Genomic DNA, 17,081 nt, shown 5'->3' with positions numbered 1-17,081 from the left:
GTGGTAACCATTGACCAAACTGTAGCCATTTTCCTCCCACAACCCATTTTCAGGCTCTGATAATGAGCTTCATTGCCATAGTAAAGGCCAATGGGGAGATGGTGCACCCCACCATGATGCCTACTTCCAGTGGTTGCCAAGCTGTGGTGAAGACTGATGATGTGAAACAAACTTGCAGATCCAGGAAGGAGTGTTTTACCATATTTGTTATTGCTGCAGGCACCTGAAAGAAAGTTCTTCCACAGGACAGAATGAGGAACTGATGCATGGGCATTGGCCAGGTCGAGGAACAAGACATGCAGATCCTTTCCTTCTTTCTTAGCCATTTGGATTTGATGCCATATGATGCTGGTATGTTCAAGGCATCCTGAGAAGCCTGCTATGCCAGCCTTTTGGACTGACGTATCAATGAAATAGTTTTGTTTCAGATACTTTGTAAGTCTTTGCGCCAACATGCTGAAAAAGATCTTGCCTTCTATGTTCAGAAGGTTTATTTGGCAAAACTGTTCGATGGTGGATGAATTCTTTTCTTTTGGGATCAAAACTATCCCCCCTCCCCCCAGCTCTTCTCCAGGGTTTGGGGACACTTGCTTTTCCCATGCAACCCTCATGTTTCTCCAGAGAAATTTCAGAACGTCTGGGGCGTTCTTGTAGACACAATGCAGAACACCGTTAGGGCCTGGCACTGATGCTGATCTTGCCTTCTTCACTGCCTCTTTCACCTCACTCAGCTTGGGAGAGCTGATGTTAAATTGATGTTGTGAGGTTGAGATTGGTGGAATGTCAGCTGGGACATGTATTGGTTCATCTATTAGCTCTTCAGTGTGGATGGTTCTGAAATGTCTTTCAACCTCTTCTTTTGATATTTTCAAGGATCTGCTTTTCTCTTTTGTGAAAATGCCTTTCACATATTTAAAGGGATCGTTATAGAAGTCTGTTCTTGCTTTTTCCTTCTTTTTGCATCGTTTCCTTAAATTCTCTGCTCTGCACAGCTTTGAAAGCCTCTGTTTTAGGGTCTTCTTGAAGGAGGTTGATGCCCTCCCTTTCTTCTGCTGTTGCTTTTTTTCACGACTTCCTCAGGTCTCTTCGTTCTTTAACAAGTTGTTGGATTTCCTGGAGACGACGGGATTTGGAGTGGGGGGGGGGGCGGAGGGAGGAGGTACATCTTTCCTGCTGACTTGTTCCTTCACTCCAAATTTCTCCTTTCCATAGCTGTAAATCAGGTTGCTGTTGTTCTGTGGCAGCAGAATTAATATATAATAAATAAATAGTGGAAAAGGAGAATAAAATACTGAGGTAGTGTTCATGGACCATTCAGAAATCTGAGAGCAGCGGGAACCATACCAGGCTGTGATGCAATCAGTTACAATGCACTCCACAGTGTATCTGTAGAAATTTGCTAGAGTCTTTGGTGACATACCAAATATGTGCAAACTCTACAGGAAATATCATCATATTTCATCTGGTTTTATCTTCATAATTGCATCAATATGTATTGACCTGACTCTGCTCCCCATAATGGACTATCAAAACAATTTTGTGAAAGACTTTTCAAATCATAATTTAAAGTATTTTCTGACTTTGCATATCATGAGAAATCAAAGCAAAAGCTCTTGTTGTCAGGATTAATCCAACAACAACATTACCTTGATAAAAGAAGATCCCATGACACATGACACCCAAGGACATTTCCAGGAGTCCATCACCCCTCAACCATCAGGTTCCTGAACCAACATGGATAACTTCACTCACCCTGACACTGAAATGATTCTACAACCTATGGACTCACTTTCAAGTACTCTACAACTTATGTTTGCAGTATTATTTATTTATTTCTTAGTTTTTCTTTTTGTATTTGTGCAATTTGCTCTCTTTTGCACATTTGTCTGTCTTTGTGTACAGTTTTTATTGATTCTAGGTGTTTTTTATATTTACTTTGAATGCCTGCAGGATTATTTATCTCAGGGTAGTGCATGGCGACAGATATATACCTTGATAATAAATTTTCATTGAACCTTAATGGAAAGTTGAATTAGTGGTCCCTTTGAATCAGGTCTCTAGAACTATTGCTCAGTTATAAGGGACCTCAGATGGATTTCACATTTGCTTCTTCAAAAAGGGATAATTTAATTGTTCAGTAACTGTTTCCTGGTGGTTTTCATAGATGCACAGCAGCTCACCAGTCACCAACCCAGTCACAGAAACAAGTTTCTTCTAAGTATCTGTGAGTTACAAGTATGTCAACAGCAAGACAATGTTACTGAATGTGCGAGGATCACATGCCTCAGCACAGTAGTCTCCATAATAAGGAAAAAAAGTGAAGATTATAGCCAACAAATTTAACTGCCACTTCTCAAAAATTAAAAAAAAGCAATCAATAGCTTACGCATGAAAAGATAGGTGATTTGGACAATGCCTTTGCAAACACTCCTTATATACCTGTAACTCATATGCTAAGGAAAACTTGTTTCTGTGGTGAGCTTGTTGTTGATCTTTAGCACCCACGAAAACCACCACGAAGTAATCAACAAATGATGAATGTGAGCCTTACTGGCTTTTGATGAAATGACTTCTACCAGGACAGATCATTCATTCAAATGCAACTTGTGATGATAGCCTGCGTATTCTTTGTCTACAAGTTCCAAATCCATTACTTATGGCAGGTTGAACAAACTTCCTCTCAATCCAATGTCTCCCCAACTTGCTACAAAAGTAGTCTATTGATGACTTCATAATCTCACCATCTTTTCCCCTCCCTCAGTTTATTTTTCACTGAACTCTTCATTTATATCTGTCTGCCCCAGATGAACTATTCCCAAGTTCTCCTCTTTTTATGGGAGATTAGCTTATTCAAAACATTTCTTGGATTTAACCCAGGTACCATGTCCTGTTGGCCATCACTCTAAAATACCAGACATTACTTGAAGGACTCCACGACCAAAAATCATAGTACATCATCCTTGTTTAAATTGATCATTGATAGGTTCTTGATTGGCCATCGCAGGTTATGGGGAGAAGGCCAGGGTGCGGGGCTGAGGAGGGGGAAAAGATCAGTCCTTGAATGGCGTTGCAAACTCGATAGGTCAAATGGCCGAATTCTGCTTCTATGTCATATGGTCCTTTGGTAACAGGCAAACTGTTCACTGAAAGTTTACTAAATTATTATTTGAATCTTACTCTTTCTGCAAATCTAAATAGCTTCATCTTCCACATGTGATAATACGACACAAAATTAATGCATGGGAAATAAGCTGTTCTTGATAATTGGCACTGTTTGAAAACAATTGCAAAATCACTGTGAATAAAGTTTTTGTAATACCTAGTAAAAACAGCAATCCATGCATTCAAGTAAACTATAAATTGGATATACATTAAACTGTAAAACAAGACGAACTTGTACTTGTGCTTAGAAACTTAACATGCGTTGTGAGCTATATACTTGTATTCTTTAGTAAATAAGACAATAATGTTGCCTTATCTATTCATCACAGGAAATACAGTGCCAAGACAATGATGTAAAGCACACCCACAATTCAATTTCACACAGTGCGACGCTGTTACAGCTCAGGGTGTCAGAGTTCAAATACCGGGTCTTCAGTAAGAAAGTTTGTACATCCCTCCTATATGCTATAGGTTTCCTCCCACGGTCTAAAAGTAAACTGGTAAGTAGATCGTCAACTATCCTGTGATTAGGCTAGGGTTAAATAGGTGACTTGCTGGGTGGTGCAGCTCGGTGGGCTGGAAAGGTTCCATGCTGTAATACTAAATAAATAAATCTAGAGAGCTATTCCAAATTCTGGTACTTGGTTTAGGTTGATGAAGTGTCTCCACTGCTCCTGAGGTGTACTTTATGTACAAGAATTTACTCCTTTATGCAGTGAGATCAGTCTAAACTTATTCTTCACTCACATTTATGTTTAGTGAATCAGGAACAAGCAATGCAGTAACAACCAAGTATAACAGACACAGGGGATTGAACAGCATCTGTCAGAGGGAAAGGAACAGTTGATATCTTGGGTACAGTGGTGTAGCCCAACATGATCACTCCTTCCCTCCCTCCCAAAGATGCTGCTCGCTCCACTGAGTTCCTCCAGCAGAGTTCCTGTTGCTCCAAATTCCAAAATCTGTATTGCCTTCTATGTTCACAAGCAATGCAATTTCTGCTGTGAGATTAAGATTAAAATGTTAAATCTTAATAAGTTACGATGCAGTTACTCCTGTTTATAACCATGTGAACTCAACTTTGAAATCTAATGAAACATTTTTGAACAGCCTTGAAAATACTGACTTTTTGCCTGATCTGCAGAACGTAAAATTGTCACTGGAGGTTACCACAAACCAGGTCCTTAAACTGTATAAAACTACTGCAAAACAGCCTAGCAAATACAGTAGATTCTGGTTAACTGGGCCATCGAATAATCTGGGCAGCAGCTTATTTGGGACTATTCTAAAAGAACAAAAACCAACTGAAAAAAATAACCAGGATTCCCTTCGTTTATTTAGGACACTACACCACATAATTGGGACAGGAAGTGTTACCATACAGTTTCTAACTAGCGTCAGTCATGTGCACTTGTGTAGCTGTTACACACTACACCATGCTTAGTGTCACATACAAAATGCTAGAGGAACTCAGGCAGTATCTATGGAAAAAGAGTAGAGGTGCCATTTCAGGCCAAACCCCTTCAGCAGAACTACGGTAGTAATCCAATCACAGACAGGAGAAAATCTGCAGATGCTGGAAATCCGAGCAACTCACACAAAATCCTGGAGCAATTCAGCAGGCCAGACAGCATCTATGGAAAAGAGTACAGTCCACATTTCAGGCTGTAACCCGACAGCAGGAGGGTTAACCAGTCATGCCAAAGGGTTTCGGCCCGAAACGTTGACTGTACTCTTTTTCCATAGATGCTACCTGGCCTTCTGAGCTCCTCCAGCATTTTGCGTGTGTTGCTCAGATTTCCAGCATTTGCAGATTTTCTCTTATCTACTATGCTTAGTGTGAACAGTTTTTAAATGGTATCATTGCATCTGTTTATGTTCAAAACACAATGATTTTTGTTACTGATGCTGGCAAGAGTTAAGTAGAAAGACATTTTGCTCATTGCAGTTTCAAGCGTTCAGGCTTGGAGATTCCAGTAACAGCTGAGAGTGCAAATGAAATGATTTCACTCTTTCAACAATTTTGGAACTACAAAAAAAAACCGAAGATATCAACAATAATCTTGAAAATTAAGATTTGGAGGACGCAATAAACAAAACCATTGTATGAAGGCAGTCCATTATCAGCACTTGGTATCTACGTTCATTCTGTTCATTTACAGTCAAAAAAACACAGCTGTGTATGCTAGATGAATTCCTCCATCGATACAGTTTATAGCATTGTAGGAGTATTGGTAGCGTTCTAATTTGTTCTGTATTTCATTTAAATACATAATTTGTTATTCACTTAAGCTGTAGTTTGTCTTTTTTTTATACCTTTTTAACTATTTCCATGAAACTTTGGCTAATTAGGGGCCACCACTTAAATGAGCCAAAATGTACTGGTCCCTGTGTCCCAGTTAACAAGAATCCACTGCACAGTGTTAACACATCATAATACCAATTTATTTTTCAAATCAAAATGACAAGGTTAACTTACTTGGAGCAATAAATAATCTTTGAAGCAATTAGCACAGAAGGTGAAGCATAAAGGATTCTTCTCCCTCTTTTCAAAAACATAAATCAACATTGGACTTCTACATTATTGGTATTTTAGCCTCTCCATGAAACAATGCCAGTCTGGAGCAGAGCAATGACAGAAACTGCAGTTTGTTCAATAGAGCAATATTTAAACTGAAGTTCAAAGCATAAAACCTACATGTTATTTAAATATCAATACACTCTCACCTTCTTTATGAGCATAAGCCTGGCTTGCTGCAATCACTTGGGGATGATCTGGGTTGTAACGGGTTCCTTCTGGGAAAATGACAAGGTAAGTCTGAAGAAGAAAATACATACTTATTAAAGCCCGTTCAATTTGAGATCAAAAGAGAAAATGTGTCAAACAGGTAGTGACAGATGCACAAGGGTAAGTCAATGGCTAAAAGATCAATGAAAAGATGTGCTGGCTTTGGAGAAGATCAAAAGGAGGTTCACAAGAATTATTCCAGGAATGAGAGGGCTAATGCACGAGGAGTGTTTGATGGCTCTGTGCCTGTACTCGCTGCAGTCTGGTGGGGGGGTGGAAAAATCTCAATGAAACCTATCTAATATTGAAAGGCCTAAATAGAGTGGGTGTGGAGAGGATATTTCCTACAGTGAGCAAGTCTAGGAGCAGAGGGCACACCCTCAGTGTAGAGGGACATACATTTAGCCAGAGGATAGTCAATCTGTAGAATTCATTGCCGTGGACAGCTATAGGGGCCAAGTCATTGTGTACATTTAAAGCTGAGGATGATAGGTTCTTGCTTAGTCAGGCCATCAAAGGCTACGAAGAGAAGGCAGTAAGTGAAGTTGAGAGTGATAACAAATGACTATGATGGAATGGCAGAGCAAAGTCAATTAGCCAAACAGCCTAAATCTGCTCCTACAGCTTATGGTCAAATGGAAAGAAGTCAAGTCAGTTTTTATTGTCATTTCGACCATAACTGCTGGTACAGTACACAGTAAAAGCAAGACAATGTTTTTCAGGACCATGGTGCTACATGAAACAGTACAAAAACTGCACTGAACTATGTAAAAACAACACAGGAAAAAAACTACACCAGACTACAGACCTACCCAGACTGCTTAAAGTGCACAAAACAGTGCAGGCATTACAATAAATAATAAACAAGACAATAGGTACAGTAGAAGGCAGTAAGTAGGTGTCAGTCCAGGCTCTGGGTATTGAGGAGCCTGATAGCTTGGGAGAAGAAACTGTTACATAGTCTGGTAGTGAGAGCCCGAATGCTTCGGTGCCTTTTCCCAGATGGCAGGAGGGAGAAGAGTTTGTATGAGGGGTGTGTGGGGTCCTACATAATGCTGTTTGCTTTGCGGATGCAACGTGTAGTGTAAATGTCTGTAATGGCAGGAAGTGAGACTCCGATGATCTTCTCAGCTGACCTCACTATCTGCTGCAGGGTCTTGCGATCCAAGATGGTGCAATTTCTGAACCAGGCAGTGATGCAGCTGCTCAGGATGCTCTCAATACAACCCCTGTAGAATGTGATGAGGATGGGGGGTGGGAAATGGACTTTCCTCAGTCTTCACATAAAGTAGAGACGCTGCTGGGCTTTCTTTGCTATGGAGCTGGTGTTGAGGGACCAGGTGAGATTCTCCACCAGGTGAACACCAAGAAATTTGGTGCTCTTAATGATCTCTACCGAGGAGCCGGCGATGTTCAGTGGAGAGTGGTCACTCCGTGCTCTCCTGAAGCCAACAACCATCTCTTTTGTTTTGTTCACATTCAGAGACAGGTTGTTGGCTCTGCACTAACCTGGATCTTTCTGCACAGCAAGATCATCAATGGAAATTCCCACTACTGCCATTGTTCCTGTACCCCAAACTTATGATAACAAAAAATCACAGCAGTCTTTGTTCCCAGCAAATCAAGTACCTACCACATACATACCAAATGTTAGGGATAACAAGACTATAAAATCATAAGATTTAGGAGAGGAACCAGCCCATTCAGCCCAACAAGTGTGCTCCACTATTCCATCACAGCTAATTTACTACCCCTTGCAAACCATTCTCCTACCACCTTCCCAGAACATTTGACACCCTGACTAAGCAAGAACTTGTCAACCTCTGCTTTAAATATACCCAATGATTTGGTCTCTACAGCAGTCTATGGCAATGGATTTCACAGATCCACCACTCTGGCTACAGAAATTCCTCCTCATCTCCATTCTAAATGGATGTCCCTCTATTCTAAGGCTGTACCCACTGGTTCTAGGCTCACCCACTATGGGAATCATCCTCTTCACATCTAATCTATCTAAGCCTTTTAATATTCAATGAGATTCCCCTCAGCAAGCACAGGCCTAGAGCCATCAAACACTCCATATGTTAACTTTACCATTCCTGCAACGTTCTCGTGAACCTGCTCTGGACACTTCCCAATGCCAGCACATCTTTTCTACGAAAAGGGGCCCAAAACTGTTCACAATACTTCAAGTGCAGTCTGACTAATGCCAATTGAAGTATCAGCATTACATTCTTGCTCTTACAGTGGCATGCAAAAGTTTGGGGACCCCAGTCAAAATTTCTGCTACAGTGAATAGCTAAGCAAGTAAAAGATGACCTGATTTCCAAAAGGCATAAAGTTAAAGATGACACATTGCTTTAATATTTTAAGCAATATTACCTTTTTATTTCTATCTTTTACAGTTTCAAAATGAGAAAAAGGAAAAGAGCCTGAAGCAAAAATTTGCATATCCTGCATGGTCAGTACTTAGTAACACCCCCTTTGGCAAGCATCACAGCTTGTAAGCACTTTGTGTAGCCAGCTAAGAGTCTTTCAATTCTTGTTTGGGGGATTTTCGCTCATTTTTCCTTGCAAAAGGCTTATTGTTCTGTGAGATTCTTGGGCCGTCTTGCATGCACTGCTCTTTTGAGGTCTATCCATAGATTTTCGATGATGTTCAGGTCGGGGAACTGTGAGGGCCATGGCAAAACCTTCAGCTTGCGCCTCTTGAGGTAGTCCATTGTGGATTTTCAGGTGTGTTTAGGATCATTATCCTTTTGTAGAAGTCACCCTCTTCAGCTTTTTTTTTAAACAGGCGGTGTGATGTTTGTTTCCAGAATTTGCTGGTATTTAATTGAATTAATTGTTCCCTCTACCAGTGAAATGTTCCCCTTGCCACTGGCTGCAACACAAGCCCAAAGCATGATCGATTCACCCCCGTGCTTAACAGTTGGAGAGGTGTTCTTTTCATGAAATTCTGCACCCTTTTTTTCTCCAAACATACCTTTGCTCATTGTGGCCAAAAAGTTCCACTTTAACTTCATCAGTCCACAGGTCTTGTTTCCAAAATGCATCAGGCTTGTTTAGATATTCCTTTGCAAACTTCTGATGCTGAATTTTGTGGTGAGGATGCAGGAGAGGTTTTCTTCTGATGACTCTTCCATGAAGGTCACATTTGTGCAGGTGTCGCTGTACAGTAGAACAGTGCACCACCACTCTAGAGTCTGCTAAATCTTCCTGAAGGTCTTTTGCAGTCAAACGGGGGTTTCGATTTGCCTTTCTAGTAATCCTACAAGCAGTTCTCTTGGAAAGTTTCCTTGGTCTTCCAGACCTCAACTTGACCTCCAACGTTCCTGTTAACTGCTATTTCTTAATTACATTATGAACTGAGGAAACGGCTACCTGAAAACAACTGTGAACAAGCCATAACCCTAAAAAGCTAATTAAGGTCCGAGACATTGGTAAAAGTTATCTGAGAGCTCAAATCTCTTGGAGTGCTCAAACATTTGCATGGTGCTCCTTTCCTTTTTTACCCACTCTAAAATTGTACAAAACAAAAATAATACACTAACCTTGCTTAAAATGTTAAAAAGAATGTTTCATCTTTAACTTTATGACTTTTGGAGATCAGTTCATCTTCTACTCACTTAACTATTCACAGTAACAGAAATTTTGACCAGGGATGCCCAAATTTTGCATGCCACTATATATTATAATCCCCTCGAAATGAAGACTGACATTGCATTTGAGCTCCTTACTATCGACTTGACCTGCAAGTTAATCATCAGGGAATTCTGCACGATGACTCCTAAGTATCTTTGCACCTCTGCATTTTGTATTTTCTCCGTTTAGAAAGTAGTCTGTGCTTTTATTCCTTCTACCAAAGTGTATGATAAGCACGTGCATATGTGTGTATTATACATATTGCAACATTTGAAAATGAAAATAGATATAAATATTTTTTTTTTTTCAAATGTTGCAATGGTTCCACCTTTCACTAGAACTGTGGGCACATGAAGCTGAAAATAAAAAATCAATAGATTTGTTTTATCCATTTTAAAATTAATAGTGTGTTAAATTTAGCTTGTACAATGAATGACATACAGAATTGTGGTGCAAATACAACTTCCCAGCAACACTGGAGCCATTAAGAGTTCAAGATAGGAATGAGCCCACTGAGCATTACAGCATTTAAACAACCTATGCACCACTTACTTCCCAATGAACATTTCAGATTGATTTTTATGGAAGTAGTTGGTACACATTAAACATTTGAAAGAAAAATGTCAATGCACAATATTATTATTGACAATAGCCACTACATCTTTAAACACAGAACAATATAACACAGTGCAAACGTTTTGGTCTAAGATGTTATGCCAACCCGTTAACTTACTGCAAGATCAATCTCACCCTTCCCTCCTACAACCCTTCCAATTTTCTATCATCCATGTGTCTATCCAAGAGCCTCTTAAATGTCCTTAATGTATCTTGTTTTATCACCACCCCTGGCAGGGAGATCCACATACCCACCACTAGCTGTATAAAAACTTAGCTCTGACATCCCACTATGTGTGCCTTTATAATATACAACATTACAGCAAAGTACATGCCCTTCAGCTCATGATGTTGTGCTGACCTTTTAACATACTCCAAGATCAATCTAACCCTTTAAGGCATGAATGCACGCACAAGAGAAAAATCATAATACAGATAGCCCTTTTTTTAAAAAAAAAGGTATGAAAAAACATGCAAACGAGCATGATCAGTTTTGGTTTAGCACTTCATTTGAATTATTATTGGAGATGACAGTTTAACATGACTCCCAGATCTACACAGCATTCACAATAATGCGCCAAAAATTGCAACGGTAACACCATCTTGACCATGATTAGCAAATTTAACTGCAATTTTGAGGCATTGTACTACATCAATTCCACAAAAGCAGCAACTCACTATCTCCTGTAAATGTACTGATAATACAAAGTAAGCCCACTGCAGTACCTTCTAGCACTTCAAAATAAACATTACAATTGTGGTCTTCTTCCTTTGGATTTTAATTGGCATTTGGGAATTCAATCTTCCAAAGCTTTTTACTCCACTTTTCTTCATTTATCTTTCTAAATTCAGCCTCATTTTGCACTATTTTGCATCCAGTGTGTAATTTGCCAATCTGACAAGTGTGCTCAGGGATTAATAAATAATACTTTCAGATCCTTGCTTAAGGAATAATATACACTTGCTTGTTCTTTTCATTCAAACTGCAGGTGCCTGGTAGAGGGTATTATTTCCAGATCAAATTATAATCAACTTGCAGGAAGATACATGAAGCAGCTTAAGACAAATTTAACAATGGACATGATTCATTGATAAGTTACACATCGTGAAATATTTAAAACTGAAATGATTCACATACTGAATAGTTAGTCTACCAGTAAATTTCAAGAAGCAAATTATTTAGAGACACAAATAAAAATTCAAATATTTAAATTTTAACTCCAATTCATTATGTAAACAATAATTAAATAAAAAGCCCATTATCAGTGTATACCCATGATGTTGCACCAAACTAAACTAATCCATTCTTCCATATCACTCTATTCCCTGCATATCCATGTTTTCATCTAAGAGCCTCTGAATTTTCTATATGTGCCTCTCAATTTTATAAAAAATCAAACAGGTCTCCCTTCAGCCTCTGCTACTCTAAAGATCTATCCTTTTACAATAAACCATTTCCCTTTCACACTCCCCTCGCCCCTAGTAATGTTGCAACATCTCATCTGGGATTAAAATAATTTTAATATGGCCTGGACACCAAAGTATTAGAAACTAGCCTTAAATAACTAGCCCACAATATAATCTACGTCAAAAGGAAGCAGCTTCCTTCAGAGTTACTTAAATTATTAACGAGTTGAATGTACTGCAAATATCTTCATTTACTTTAGTAATTCACAGTAACATCAATCCTCAGGAGCCCTTCTGGGCCTTTGGGTGTGGAGTTCTTGCTTGGAGAGTATTAAGTTACCGCACAAAGTAGATTCTTCAATACAACAAAAATCTTACCAACCAAGTGAGAAAAATCTCAACTTCCAAAATTAAGGAGTATTAGGAAAAGGTCACAGAGAACCAGCAGCAATGATAAATGCAGCTGCACTTATAAAAACATGACTAGAAAGCATAAATTTTTGGTGATATTTATTCAAGTTAAAACAATACTGAAATACTTACTGGAGTACCTGACTTTATCTGTTGGTGTAGTTTACTTGTCATTGCCTCTTCACTAAATTTGGCACTTCGCTTGACATATATTCCTCCATGCTAGAATACAATATGTACAATAAATTATATTTAGATATTCTTCACTACAACTTCATTGGGTTTCATAATAGAATTTTTAGAAGTGCAACATAACTGACAATAAAATGATTGACAGCTGATAGTAACAGCATAAACAGAAAACTATCCACGAATAAGCTTCATTAGTTCTGCTCATTATAGTACAGGGCCAACTTTCTACTTTGTAATTCTTAGGCTAATATCAAAAGTGAAAAAGCACAACAGTCTAATTGACATACAAGCCCAAATGCTGTACTGCTTGTTGGCATACATGTCCCAACTCACAATTCTTTATACATCTGTTAAAAATCCTAAACTAAATTTGAATACAGGCAAGCACATTAAAAAAAATCCTAAAACTGTATTAACATAACTTTTGGCTGCTGAAATGCACTGAAGTCTTGGTGCATTTCACTAATGCAAATAATCAGATAGCGCACCGACCTTTAAAAAAGTACGTAGTTTTTTTTTTTAAAAAGCCCCCCAACCATTTCTAAATATGGCTTTTCACTGGAGCACCAGAGCATTGTTTTCAATTCAAAGCTTGTATTTAGTCAACAGTTAATTTAATAAGAGCATCAAGAGTCATAATATGAAGCATGTCAGCCTGAAACTTGATTGCCTGAGAAAGCTTTTGTTGTCAGTTTCTTCCCCACTAAAGCCACAACAAAATCTGAGACCCCAGTGCCACCTGTATTTGAAGAGAGTGTTTGACGTTTTATGCTTATTTGCCATTTTCATAAAATTTCCTGAAAATATAATGCAGGGTTCTAATTAAAAGCAAACTCTAGTGAACAAAATTTAAAATCAGCACCACTATCCATATGCAATCTAGTCTGCCATTTTTTACAAAGGTATCTCTTTTTCATTCCCCAGTAGTCTTCTCTAAAATTTAATTTTACACACGACATAATGAAGTTTTTAGTATTAGCATTCAGCTCAGTTTTCCCAGTTCAGGCAATAATATCCAACATAACTGTTTCTTCATTAAATTCCCCCCTGTAGATTTCCCGCTCCCCGTGTAGACCCCTGCCCACCCCTCATAACACCGTATCTCTGTCACTCCTCGCATACTCACCTGCTCTCACCTCGTACCTATCCCTGCTTCCCATGGAGTTCCCCAACCTGGCCCAACCCTCTTTCACTGCATCTGCTCTCCCCAATTCCTGCATATTCACATGCTAACTTACAAGCCCCTTGATCACCACTATATCAGCACCCCCCCACCCGTGAAACCTTCTCCAGTACTCACCACACTCTGTCTAAATAAGATCTTGCCCTACTCATCTCTCTTTAGCTGATTCCAACTCACCTAAAATATACATCCTCTGCAATTTTGACCCAGGATAAATATTCTGACTGCCTACCCTTTCAATGTTTCTTGTAATTTCATAAATTGCCATCAGATCTTCCCTCAGACTCTGCTGCTCCAGACAAGATAAACCACAAGATTCAGGAGCAGAGTTAGGCCGCTCGGCTCATTGAGTCTGCTCTGCCATTCCATCATGGCTGATAAATTATCTTCTCAAACACATTCTCCTGCCTTCTCCTGCTAACCTTTGACATCTTGACTAATCTTGAACTTACTGACACCCACTTGAAATATACTCCACTGTCTGTGACAATGAATTCCACAGATTCACCATCCTCTGACTAAAGAAATTTCTAATCTCTGTTGTAAATGAATGTCCCTCTATTCTAAAGCTGGTCCTAGATCCCCCCTCCCCCCCACTACAGGAAGCATCCTACCTACATCCATGCTATCATGGCCCTTCAATGATATCCCTCTTCATTCTTCAAAACTCCAGCAAGTTTAAGCCCAGAGCAGTGAAATTCATACATTAACCCTTGAATTTCTGGAATTATTCTCATGAAGCTCATCTGGACCTTCTCCAGTGCCATCACATCTTTTCTTAGATGAGGATTGCAAAACTGCTCACAATTCTCCAAGTACAGACTAACCAAAGCCTTCATCAGGGAATCAGAGGTGAAGAGGGTCAGCAACCTTAAATTTCTCCCTGTTATCACTTCAGAGGATCCATCTTGGGCACATCAAGTAAATGCAGTTACAGAGAAAACCTGGAGTGCCTCTACTTTCTTAGAAGTTTGCAAAGATTTGATATGTCATCTAAAACTTTGACAAACTTCTCTAGATGTGTGGTGGAGAGAACAGACTGGGTGCATTTCGGACTTACATGGAAATGCCAATGCCCTTGAATGGAAAAACCTACAAAAAGTAATTGAAACAGCCCAGTCCATTACAGCTAAAGCCAACCCCTTCAACCTGTCCAGATGAATTAACTACTTCAAATCATTCAGTTTCCCAAGCATCTTCTCGTTAGTAATATCAACTACACTCATTTCTACCCCACAACATTCTCAAATTTCTAGCATACTTCCACAGTGAAGAATGATGGAAAATACATATTAAGTTTGTCTACCATTTCTTTGTCCCCAATTACTACCGCTCCAGTGTCATTTCCAGAGGTCTAATATTCATTCTCACCTCTTATTCTTTATATATCTGAAAAAACTTTTGATATCTTGTTTTATATTATTGACTGGTTTAGCTTTGTATTTTGTCTTTTCTCTCCTTGCATCTTTTTTAGTTGCCTTCTGTTGGTTGTTAAAAGCTTCCCAATCCACTAACTTCCCACTAATTTTTGCTTTATTATATGCCTTCTCTTTTGCTGTCCTTGATTTCCCTTGTCAGCCACAGTTGCCTCATCCTCCCTCTAGAATATTTCTTCATCTTTGGGATGTTGAGGCATAAGTAATAATCTTTCAATCCAAATTTGTCCAACCAGTCCTTGTAGCTCATTCCCTCTAATTGGGGCAGCATCCTGGTAAACCTCATCAGCACCTTCTTTGGAGCCTCCACAATGTGTTATTAAGTGACTAGAGTTGCATATAATGTTCAGTTACTGGAGATAACTTGCTTGGACAGTGATGTTACTGTCACAAGAAATGGTTATACAGTGGGCTCTATTGTAGCCCCAACCACAAAGTGAGTAGCACCCCAGAGTTGACCTTAGCAAAAAGACAAAAGGTTCAGCTTAATTATTTTTTGAAGGGTATTATAATAACATGACTAATTTTCTCTAGACCACAATTAAGGTTAAGTCTGGAATATCCTTGTACATTATTGAACACAAGTCAAGATCTTGCATTCACTAATGGAAATCGCACCTCACAGGCATCAAAGACAATAAGACATAGAAGAATCACAGCATTTGGCCCATCAGGTTGCTTAGCAAAAAATGCAGGAGCAGATCAAAGGGATATGGCACAAACTCATGAGAACGTATTCTGAACTAAAAGTTATGGGACATTTTGTGGAGACCTTTGTTATTATTCTCTACAGTACTGCTAATTCTAGCAGACAGGCCATCTGATTGTGGGCAGCAGATGGTCTCAACAATGCAGAAGGTTCTATCCGTTACCATAGTTAGTGAGTTGCTAGGCCTCGCTATCAGTTATTTCTATTGGTCCTCAGTCTTGTGTGGCAGTTGATCAGCTCCTGGTCACTCTGGCAGGTGCTAATAATGATGTACATTATAGCATCTTGACCTACAACCACTCTGTGGCTCCGATTCTTTCAGGGTTGTTAGACAGTCTGTCTGAAGTGCTGTATGAGGAGTAATATGCAAGAGGTGTTATCTGTACAAGTTCCTTGGAAATTTAACTGTTTGCAACAATGTATATACCGTCTCCACAGGTGCAGTGCAAGGCTGATGGAGGGAGCAGAGCAGATAAAGCTGTGGTCAATCCAACCATCATCAGTAGCAGTCTACACTCATGTTTCTCTCACTTGGATGGGAACAACCTAACAGTAATCTTACTTGCTGCCTTATGTTTTGTGCTCATCTCTTAAAACAAAGATTTTGCTTCATATGACTAGATGACATCTCAAGCACAATATCTAAAAGGAAGAATCCTTTGCAGTGAGCTTTCCCCCTTTCCAGGAATGCATCCTTTTCAACCTTGGCACTGCAAAACACCCTAGACGAATCAGTTTGGAATGAGGTTCAGGGCTTTTATATGGTTGAAATAGTCTTTTTTTCTTGACCTCAACCAGAGATGCCCAGCTTGGAAAGCACATAACAATTATTGTCATGTGTTAGTTCCACTTACACAGTGGAGTAAAGTCATGAAACATTCAATTAGCGGAGAAATGATTGCAATATCAGACTAGCATTTTCTTGATGACAAAAATACTAATGAAGATGGCATTCCTCTGAGTTCATTCTTTCAGAAGAAAATGGACACACCACCATTTCCTCTGAGCTGGGCACAACGATAATGCAGCGATTAGCATGGTACTATTATATCTCAGGGCATTTGTAGTTTGGAGTTCAATTCCGGCATTCACTGTGAAGTTTGCGCATTCTCCCCATCATAGAGAAGAACAGCACAAAAACAGGCCTTTCAGCCCAATTAGTCCATGCCAAAACCATTTAAACTGACTGCTCTCAATGACTTGCACACCAGGACCATAGCCCTCCATATCCAGAATATCCATGTAACTATTCAAACTTCTCTTAAGCATTGAAATCAAGCTCAGATGTACAACTTCTGCTACTAGCTTATTCCACATTCTCACAACCCTCTGAAGAAGTTTCGTCTCATGTTTCCCTTAAACTTCTCACCTTTCAACCTTAAGCCATGACCTAAGGTTGTAGTCCCACCCAAACTCAGGGTAAATGCAAGCAGGCTTTTTCCACTATCTATACCCCTCATGATTTTGTATATCTTTATCAAAACCCATCTCAATCTTCCATGTCCTAAAAAATAAAGTCCTAACCTATTCAAT

General features: G+C 39.3%; 1 protein-coding gene across 1 annotated transcript in view; it reads right to left on the bottom strand.

The window, feature by feature from the left end:
- Positions 1-17,081, bottom strand: part of agpat5 (1-acylglycerol-3-phosphate O-acyltransferase 5 (lysophosphatidic acid acyltransferase, epsilon)) — a 155,273-nt gene that overhangs the window by 84,037 nt on the left and 54,155 nt on the right. Inside the window, exons 4-5 of the mRNA XM_073056762.1 lie at positions 12,161-12,250; positions 5,890-5,980 (exon numbers count right to left, since the gene is read on the bottom strand). Coding sequence (XP_072912863.1) covers positions 5,890-5,980; positions 12,161-12,250 — 181 coding nt within the window. The remainder of the gene's footprint in view (positions 1-5,889; positions 5,981-12,160; positions 12,251-17,081) is intronic.

This window comes from Hemitrygon akajei, chromosome 9 (genome assembly GCF_048418815.1).
Source record: "Hemitrygon akajei chromosome 9, sHemAka1.3, whole genome shotgun sequence".
Classification (NCBI taxonomy): domain Eukaryota; kingdom Metazoa; phylum Chordata; class Chondrichthyes; order Myliobatiformes; family Dasyatidae; genus Hemitrygon; species Hemitrygon akajei.
Note: the sequence above shows the minus strand (reverse complement) of the source record. Positions and strands in the feature narration are given on the sequence as shown.